General features: G+C 44.4%; 1 protein-coding gene across 4 annotated transcripts in view; it reads left to right on the top strand.

Moving 5' to 3' along the window:
- Positions 1–10,540, top strand: part of LOC119180470 (TBC1 domain family member 10B-like) — a 34,207-nt gene continuing 23,667 nt past the window's right edge. Inside the window, exons 1-3 of one of the 4 annotated variants that reach the window (XM_075889088.1) lie at positions 1–170; positions 4,621–4,908; positions 9,766–9,865. In XM_075889088.1, coding sequence (XP_075745203.1) covers positions 4,682–4,908; positions 9,766–9,865 — 327 coding nt within the window. In that variant the 5' untranslated portion in view covers positions 1–170; positions 4,621–4,681. Of the gene's footprint in view, positions 171–231; positions 1,095–1,203; positions 1,223–4,620; positions 4,909–9,765; positions 9,866–10,540 lie in introns of those variants that run through there. The other 3 variants (XM_037431636.2, XM_075889087.1, XM_075889086.1) reach the window with 3 other exon arrangements.

Raw genomic sequence — 10,540 nt, 5'->3', positions numbered from 1 at the left:
TGCATCACCTCGCTTCGGTTTGTTGTCGTTTTTTGTTTTCTACTAAAGTAGATCATCCGTGCTTATTTGTCCGTCCGGAGTTGTTCGCGGAAGTCCCTCTTTTTCGCTGAACCAGTCCCTGCTGCAGGCCTGGACCTATACATTTAGAGAAGCAGCAGCTACCGAACTGTGTAAGTACCTCCTTAAAATATGTATTCCGCTCGCGAGCACCACTTCTCCACAAGAAACGCCAAGTCCGCAACACGGGGTGTAGTTGTAATGTAATCGCAAACCTTGCTTCCTGACACGTTCGTTTGGGAGGGAGCCGTACGTCGTTGAGTTCTCTCAGTGACAGCAGAATCGCTCGTGTACTCGAAGAAGTCGTCGGTCGCTTAATAAAACCACGGCTCGCGATCGACCGCGATGTCGAAATGTTGCAAACATGCCGCCGACTTCCTTTTGCTTAGAGTTGGTCAGGCAGTTCGAACGTTGTTTTGCGCTACATAACGGTGCCACCAGTCGACTCAGTGCGAGGCAACACGGCGAAACGGCAGTTCTCGACACCTGAGAGCCGTGATCGCGGCTGAGAGACGGCGCCGATTCGAGCAGCTGTGTCGTCGCCGTCGCTTCTAGGCGTCAAAAACAAAAGCATAATGTAAGCGGCTCTGTTCGTTCTCTCTCGCGAAAACTCGCTGTGGCATGCGCTGAAAGCCTGTAACCAACTTGTGATGTTTTAGAGAAAGCGGTAAATAGTGTTGTGAGCTTCGTTTTTCGCAATGCTTATCTGCGGTTCGTTGCGGTACCTTACGGCAATCTCGGGAACGAAAATCGCTTGCTCCGAACGAGTCTACGGAACACTTTCCCTCGAAACGTTCTGCTCTAGTTAGTACACGGCTAAGGTTTGCTTCTCGCTTCCGAAAAAAAAAAAAGTAAGTGTTAATATGTTGTCGATGCGATCGATTACGCGAACATAACTGTCCGCCACGCATAATGAATTGCCACTTGGCTTAATGGTTGCTCGAAGAGAGCGGTGAGCAGTCGTCGCGGTAGATAAATAGCGCACGCCCACGTCAGAGCGTGAGCCTCCCGGTGTCGCATATTCGAGGTGTACCTACGTAAGTACGACATGTTTGCGCCGCTCATTTCCTGTTCGCACTCGTCGGAAAAGAATCGGAGAATACCTAGAGTTTGACGACGTTTTCTTCTCGAAAACGCGGTGCTGGGAATTCGGAGCATTCAACAGGTGACTTTGGCGCCTTGTATTCCCTGTTCACTCGACAAGTGTATGTGTGCGAGATAATGCTGTTTTGGCGTGAAAACATTTTTTTTCTGTAGCTGCGTTATCCAGAAATAATGGTGCATCTCTCGCAAAGGCTTTTAGCTGATCTGCACAAGAAGTGTACTGATGTCAAGTACAAAAACTTGTTGATTATAAAACCCAACTATTGCGACTGTATAAGCACATCTCTGGGGTGCATGTATGGGGTGCTTTGCAGCCTGGAGACCTTAAGCACTTTTGTTGTTCTGATTAACGACCTATACCTCCAGCTGCGGTGGCTGCATTTCCGATGGAGGCGGAAATGTTGTAGGCCCGTGTGCTGAGATTTGGGTGCACGTTAAAGAACCCCAGTTGGTCGTGTCTCTCATAATCATATGGTGGTTTTGGGACGTTAAACTCCACATATCAACCAATCAGTCAATGACCTAGACCTGCAGCCGTATTTCAGAGCATATAAATGTCAGTTTTCTTTTTGTTCTTTTTAAGGTGTTGCTCTTTTTGATGGTAAGGTCAGTATGTCTAGCATGAACACAAAGTAGCTTTATGTTGCTGAAAATGTTCGAGAGACAGCGCACTGTGTCAATTTCATGCCACTCTTTGATTTCATAGTCACAGGAAACAAGAGTATGGCATGCTTGCGCCTATGGCTCTACTGTGTAAATGAATAAATTATTGTAAAAAGCTGCTGACATGCTTGAATTCGTAAGATGAAATGTTGCCATTTCTTGTCGCTGAAACATTTGCCATGGGAGGGAAACATAAAATTCTTTGACATCAGCTATTTCGCTGTTTCTTCCTTGTATTGCAGCCTCATTGACAAAATAGCCGTCATAAAACTTGCTGTGGTGTGTCTGTCACTCCCTTTGAGCACTGTGTCGTCAATGTACTGGTAAAACATTACATGGGCCCTTGTAGGCACAAGTTTTTTTGTGTGAACCTCAATGCAGCATTGTAACCTGTATTTTTTCTTGATAGATTGTCTTGCTTACTAATTGTCTTCTTGTGGCGAGAGTTGCATTTTGATAATATAGAATGGTCATTTTGGAATTGGAGAAATGTTTCTTTTTTTTTTCTATTTACTGCCCCTTTAAATGTCTAGTTCAGCTCACGCTTCACATACCTGCAGTGTCACGCCACCTTTCCCATAGATAATGTTAGCCGGTATAACTCGAAGTCTAAAAACAAGATGGCAGTCTCTGTCTAATTACCTATACTGAGTACCCCAGTACCCTTGTGCACTATTCGTACAGTACAATTTCCCTTATCTGTTTGGGTGATATTTATGCATCTGGTATCAAGAAACAGGTCAACTGCACACGTTTGACAATACTCAATTTTCTTTCTTATATACAATAATGATCTTGTGCTTGTGAATTTACTGCCAGAAGAGAACAATGCTGATGGTAATTCACTTAATGCTAACATCGGACTACAACCACTGGATGAATGGTGTAACTGGTCTACGGACATAGAACAAATACTAAGCTTCAACTATCACACATTATGATATGATGCTTGCCTCAGTTATGACGAGGATTTATTTTGCTTCTTGCGGTTTTTGGTGTTATTGGAGTCTCAGTGTTGTTCCTGCACTATATACAGTTGGTGTTGTGCTCTATAGTTAGCATACATGCCTTGATTTCTGTGCAGTTTGATATCTTATTAGAGATATGCATTCATTTTGATATCAAACCACCAGGGTCACGATCCAGATAACTGTTTTGAAAAGTATTCTGATTACTTTCTGTGATTTATTGCTGTTTCTTATATGAACTCTTGCCTACATTACATGTTGCTATCAGTGCCTGTTTTCACTTTGACCTAGGCAGTTTCACCTTTATGTGTACAGGACATGACTCAACTCAGCTTACGGAGATTAGATTTTATCAGTGCTTTCGCAACTGTTGATTGGGGTGTATGCCATGGTCAAGCTTAGTATTGCTCTGCTCAACTTCGGAGACGCTCACTTCAAATCATTGCATCAGGACAGCCATTCAAGGATACAGTGTAGCGGAGAAGCAGCAACAAAACAGCTTTGCACATCTACAAATCTTTTTTCCGGATTGTCAGTGGCAGAAAGAAACAAAGAAAATACAACAAATTTCACTTGAAGCTATCGTTCATCATGATTGCAGTACATGAAAAGCAATGAAAGAGCGTGCACCAAGGTTATCAGTGAGTCACAAGTGTTGCGTGTAGGCTAAAAGATAGCAGGCGTTGTAACAATAGCCTCCCGGGCACATGAGCTCGCTTTGCAATTTCTGTTTAGACCACATTTTCTGGCACACGTGCATCTTCCTTGTGGTATTAACTAGAGCATCTATGCCACACTTTCTAGTTCTTTCTCACATTTTCATTTCGTGCCACTGCTTTTCATAAGCAACTTGTTTTGTTGGAGGAACCAAGAGAGCTCTCTGCTTAGTACACATTGCTGATGAAGAGAGCATACAGGGAAGCATGGATAATGGATCGAAGTTGGCATGGCAAAAATGGAGGTTATGAAGTCGTATAGAAGTGTAGATTCGTGATGATTGGACGTATCTCTTGTTGAACTACTTTTTTTTTTGAAGGTCGTGTCATCATCTGCGCACTATAGTGTGAAACATGCTATGGCAGTGTTGACGTACGAAGTATAGGAAATCGGCGCAAGCATTGGCATAATAAAGTACTGCAGCACAAAAAGTGGCACAGGAAAAGGCTTTGTATAGGGTATGTGCAAACACCACACAGGTGTACACAGGCAAATAAACAAAGGCCACATATCCTTGAAAAAGGTCTGGGATCATTTCAGAGGTAACGGAATTGCCGTAGCCACTGGAAAATAGAAAACTGACTGTCGTAACATGCCAAAGAAATGCCCCCCCCCCCCCACCCCCCCAGGTGAACAATAATCCGACCAGATTTCGAAAGGGGGCACTTGCTTGGTCCTAAACCGGTTATTAGCGCTTGTTTGGCACTCACTTCAGCTTTTCCCCCCGCCCTCCCAAAAAAGGGAGGGGGGTGCTTGCTCGGCATTTCACGGTAGGCAAAATCGAGGACGACAGGCAGATTTTGAAGAGCGCCTCAAGTAATCTTTGCAACTAGTGAAAAGAGTCGAGAGACGATCAACTGCAGCATGTCTAGCTGTGACAATCTTTCTGAGATCCAAACAGTGCAGAAGCGAGGAAAGATGGAAGAATAGATGAAAAATTCATGAACAGGGAGTGACTCTGGAGCCAAAGTTTTGACAGTAAACGCAATCTGGGTGACTCTTTGAGATTGTTGCATTATCACTTATTGGTTGAGTGTTGTGGCATATTGATAGAGAGGATGGTGTACGCAAAGGTTGTTGCACCAGCAAAAACTGTGCTGGTCCTTTCCAGATGGCACAAAACCCAAGTGGGAGCAGGTGTTTAGGGCTGAGCTGATTGGTGGTGACACTTGATGGCCAGTGGGCCCTTGGGTGAGGAGGAGGGAAGCCGATGGGGTGGCTGGGGGGGAGGAGGAGAGGAGGATGAAGATGCTGGCAGTGACATCACCATGGACAGCACAGCCACGAGCCTGGTGGGCTGCCGACCCCGAAATGGCTCTCTCAGCTCCGAGGCCCCTTCCGAGGCTGTCCCGGACAAGTATGGCTTCCTAGGTGGATCCCAGTACACTCGGCCCAATCCGTGAGTGCCTGCTTTTCTTACTGTCCGCATGCTTGCGTGTCTCAGTGAAACTAGGCTTTGTAAGCCTGCGTTACTTTTTATTTTAGGAAGAACCGACTTAGCTTTTTTTTTGTTTTTGCTGCGAATATATATCAAGCGAGCAGTGTCTCCACAATTATTATCTTCATCTTTATGTTGCATGTGTACCTTGATTACATTGTACTTACTTGTTATATTTCTGTTCCTGTAATGACCTCTCTAAGCTTAGCCCTATCAATAATAAACAAGCAAATAAACAGTTTGTTTAGTATTAATGCTTCCGTGTACTGGTAGAGATTTTTCTTCATAAGATTTGCTTTTATACCTAATTTCTGTCCACCAGTTGACATGCTTTGACCAATATTTCCCGAGTTGGTGTACGCACAGCAAGGACTTCGTGCACAGCACACCTCTATATTGTGGAAATTAGGCACATTTATTCCTCATTTTTTAATGCAGTACTCTGTAGAGAAATAGTTATCTCAAGTCGTGAGACTGAGAGGTCTATCCAACTTCATTTTAATTGTTGAGCTGTTCAAGCCAACTGTTATTCGTCTATTGCAAACAGAAACCTATCACCACTAACACGAACCAGCACGTGATCATTTCTTGTCTTCTTCATGCCTACGTGGTACCCTGCTTATTAGAGACATCTCATATAAAAGACAAGAATCGCTGCCCGGAGCATGCCTCTTATAAATGGGTACAGAGAGAGAGAAAGTCAAGATGAAGATAGACTGCGAAACAAATAGAAAGTGAAAGAAATGGAGATAAACAGGGTCAAAAAAGACATACACAAAACACACAGAGAAGAGAGAAAATGTAAAAAATAGTGGAAGAATGATAGAGAAAATTTGTATGACAGCAGCAGCCAGGACTCCATGCCCATCAGCTCCACTTTCTTTTTAGCATTGGACCTCCACTGCACACTCTGCAAACAAAAAAAAAAAAAAAAAAAATCATATGTATACTTTGCCCCGGGCTATCTCACATGTGTTGAGGCTCAGCTTGACATTTTCTCTGACGTGCCCTTTTCTGCGGCCGCCCTCTCTTTATTGTCTCAGCTGGCACAATGAGGTCAGGCTATGTAATCAAAACGGATCTACGTTGGTCGTTCTCGCACCCCCACGCCGCCATACCCAGTTCATTCTTAGGTTGGGGAAGCAACACTAGGGGGGCTGTTGGCTTTAACTGGTGGACCTATAAGGACGTTTAACTATACTGTATACCAAGGTTTATATAGATCCTCTCAATGAATTTCACTCTTCTAATGTTTGTACACAACAAACCCACCACATATACTTCATTTTGTTTGTAACGGAAAAACAAAAAGAGATATACATAGTTGAATTTGCCCTTATTATTAGTTATTTACTTGCCAATGTTTTGGGTTGCAGTTTTTAGTGTATATTTTAAGTTTTTATTGTGTTGTTTCATTTCTCTTTTGCATTGCTTCTCGTGAGGCCGATGAGGTATTCCTTAAAAACATAAACAAGTATTGACAGTACTAGCCTGATTCACCATTGGTCTCTGCACTGACATTATGTTCCTCACATACATCAGGCAGGGGTTTTCAACGTTTATATATGCAGATGCAATATGGAATATAATATGTTCTAATGCGATTGATTGTGTTAAAGAGCTCATTTCACAGAAATTTTGGCATCTGCATTGGTGACAGCATCGTTGGTTGTGAGCAAAAAATTATCTTATGCATGACCACGGTCACCTGGATCTGGCGCGCGCGGCGGTGTTTTAATGGTCGTCTCATTCGGACGGAGGAGGCGTAATTGCAAAAGGGTGCGTGGTCGCTCCGTTCGCGGCATGGGGGTGCGTGCCTACTACCCCTCCTTCCCTTTGCCATCTATAGGGGATGGTTTGCAGTGCTTGAAAATGTCGCTTTATAGAAACCGCAGATCGCTGGTTAGCTGTGCACTTTCTTTCCTCCCCCCCCCCCCCCCCCCACTGCCTCAAATTAAACAAATAAAAGAATTGATGGTGGCTGGCGCTATACTCTTTCTTTTTCTTCATACCCCAACTGCTGTCGTGATGATAGTGACCGAATCGAAGACATCCGTGAGCCAGTTTTCAAAAAAGTTTTGGTGCCCTCCTGTGCAGCACATGAGTAGAAAGCACACTGGAGAGTAAACTCACCCGGCTGACTTGTTAAAAGTTTTTTGTTGACTGCTTCCAGAAAAAGGAAACGATCCTAAGGATAGCTGAGCTGCATCGTGAATGTTGGCAGAAGTACCTTGATGTACTGAGGCTTTCAGTGCGCAAGCTTAGCTGCATTACTTGCAGACAACATTTTTCAGCAATGAAGGGAAAGCTACGGGCGTGGAGCTTCCTGCAAATGTGCTCTTACGGGAAGCAGTCTGGTTTGGCACGCGTCTCATAACTCTGTGGAAAATGATGGCTGAGAGCAACAAGCATTAATTTGCATACAGACATAGACCACGCTAGCGTTTGAGGTACACGTAAAAGCCGTTTTTTTTTTCATGCGTGGAAAAATGCAGTGACACAAGAACACGCACAAAAACACACACAAAAACACGCGCAAACACCCCCACACACACAGACAAATGAACACACTCACATACAAACACATTCGCACACACTCACTCACGAAAGAGCGCACACAGACATGCATTCGTACGCACAAAAAAAACACGTGCGAGCGCGTGCACTCCCCCACACACACCTGCACGCACTCATGCACAAAAGAACTCGCGCACACGCTCGCACTCGACTACACACACAAGTGCGCTCACACGGGCAGACAAGCGCACGCTCTCACGTACACACACATTTGCACACGCTCATGCACAGAAGAACACGCGTACACACTGCACGCATGCACTAGACCTCACACAAAAGCACACGCACACACATACACATATGCACTTACACACGGAAGAACACCCATTCAGTCGCCTCCCCAATCGCTAGCACGAAGCCCTCCTTTCTCGGCGGAGATCCACACTTTACCGTAAGGAAGGCCAAAGTGCAAACACCATCTTCATTGCCTCTACCTCGAATTTTCGCTCACGGCCAACGCAGCTTTTCCGCTCACACACAGATGCCGACGACATAATTTCTGCGAAACAAGCTCTTTAACGTCGCGCTTTAAAAGGACAAGATTCACCTAAACGAAAAAAAGTATTTTGGTAATGAGGTGACCGATCCCTGGCACCCTATAATTCGCAGGCGACTAGCATTGCCCATTATTTTCACTTTCATAGTCTCCTACATTCGGCCTGCGCTTAGATGAGAAAGTCAAATTCGCAACACTGTCGTACCGTGGGAACTTAGAAATTCCAGATGTCGTGCCCACAACAAAATTTCCCCGATCATCGTGCATGGGAAAACAACTGTAGCATTACCAGCACTACGTTTTAGTATTCCAGCAATGTGATGCAGTGACGACAGAGCTGGACTGCAAAACATAGCTATATATGCAGGATCGATGTCAAAATGCATTTCTTCTAAGAGAACGAGGGCGTCTAAATTGACACGCACGATTCAGGGGGCAGTGGGAGTAAAGATCCCTAAAACAAAGAATGAAAAGCGCGACAGGTCACGTAGTCAGGCACCTTAATACATGTGTCATGGAGGCGAAATTTGCAAACAAGCTGTGCCACACGAAGTCGCCTCACGCTGCTTGGCTCTGTCTCGATCATAGCATGCTACAGAGAACAACACTTACTGTGTCAAGCCCGATTAAGAACACATGTTAGCGTTCCTTTGTTCCAGCCACCACTTGAACGACGCCGAATGTGCATTTCTCCAAGCATGTCTACGGTGCGACGCAGTCGGCGTCGTCTGCAGGGGAGTGGGAGAAGAGCGTCGCGGCGTGACCAAAAAAGCGAGAAAGATGCAAACAAAATAAAAAAATTTATAAAAATATTGGTCCGAGTGAAGATCGAACCCAAGTTGTTTGCATGGCAAGCAGTTGTTCGACCATACAGCCACACGTCTGCTTGGAAATACAGTGAAAATAACTTCTACTGGGGCTTGCAAATACACTGCAGTAACTTTCATGCTAAACACGCGTTCTTTATACATGCTTCACAATATAACCTGTAATATCACAGTAATAATGTGTAGTACAACCGTACCTTGCCATCTGGCGATGGAACATGTGATTATCTCAATGACTTCCTGGTTTAAATCCGGTCACATACTACAAAAGGCACACATGTTACTGCGCCTATTTCTTTAAGGCCATGTAGCAGGTGCATAGCTAGTTCGGAAAGATTTCATGCACATAATTGCCCCTGGTTTAAAGCATGCTACTCATTACACAGAATGCAGCCATTTGCGAAAACTTCACTGGCACAAGCCACTTTCTAGTGGTTGAAGTACGCATTGATGACAGGACATCGCTATTGCATTCAACTCTTAAAGACTAGGATTAAGGGTCCCCCATTTCCGCTAGGTACCTACTGAAGATATCTGTGGTAATTTGGAAACTTCTGCTGTAGTGGCAACAAGGATTGGCTCTTATCAACTACTGTCTGAGGACCAAATATAGAAAAGTAATGTTAGTGTTGAGGGGATTTTCACCTATTTGAACTTAAATGAACATTTGTTGTTAATTTTGAGCACAGCTTAAGGATGTGCAAATGGTACCGAGGTGGCTGTGTGTTTTTTTTTGCTTGTTTGTTTTTCTCATGCACAATGCCATAATAATGGGCGGGAAAATGAAAGGAAATTTACTATTCCAAGTGTGTACATCGATATTTCTACTAGACAATTTGGTGAGGCCAAGTTTTCTGTGTGGAGGGTTAGGGTAACTTACGTGGAGTGAATTCCATGCCCCTGATGTGATGTGCACAGGTCATGTCGTGTACCCCTTCAAGTTCAGTGGAAGCGAGAGCTTAAGTGGAGGGACATGCTGGAGAATTGGGAGCGCTACATGACCAAGCACTTCAAGAAGGTGAGTCAATTGTCACATTCAGGTACATGTCACCTACTGTGGTGACACTGGTTGGTTGTTCAACTGGTGGGGACGAAAATTACTCATTTTCAAGGGACTGTGAACTGGCCAGAATTTGTGATTATACTAGTTCCTGCTAGGAATGAAAAGACTGTGAAATATAGGGACATATTCCAGCGTTCTTTTACAGTGAAAGCTGTTATGAGATCAGAACACGGGTCATGTGTGGTGCTGTATGTCTGCCACTGTCGCCGGTGTCCATAACAAGTATCACAAGAAATAAGAAAAAGAACTGTCAATAAAAACACTCCAAGGACACAATCAGATTCGAACCCGGGTCTGCTGCGTCCCAGCCTAGTATTCCACCACTGAGCCTCGTCAGTGCTTGGAACTCGTTTCCAAACTGGCCTTAGGCAGGCTTGATGTTGGGAAAGGAATCCTTAATATGAGTAATATGGTGTTTTAGAGCAGCAAAGGAACAACCAGGCAACACACAATGCGAATTGCGCAATGAGTGGGTCATCCAATTTTCCAACCCATTAGAAAACATTGTGCTTGATCACCTATTAACTGTGGCACATGTCCACTTCAGGCATCATTCTTCATCGTCGCCAGCCACTGCATAAAAAAATTGCCCGAAAGTCCTAGCAAGTGGGTGAGGGATCACACCTCTTT

Source organism: Rhipicephalus microplus, chromosome 3 (assembly GCF_043290135.1).
Source record: "Rhipicephalus microplus isolate Deutch F79 chromosome 3, USDA_Rmic, whole genome shotgun sequence".
NCBI classification, from domain to species: domain Eukaryota; kingdom Metazoa; phylum Arthropoda; class Arachnida; order Ixodida; family Ixodidae; genus Rhipicephalus; species Rhipicephalus microplus.
The sequence above is the reverse complement of the archived record's forward strand: the minus strand, read 5'-3'. Positions and strand labels throughout refer to the sequence as shown.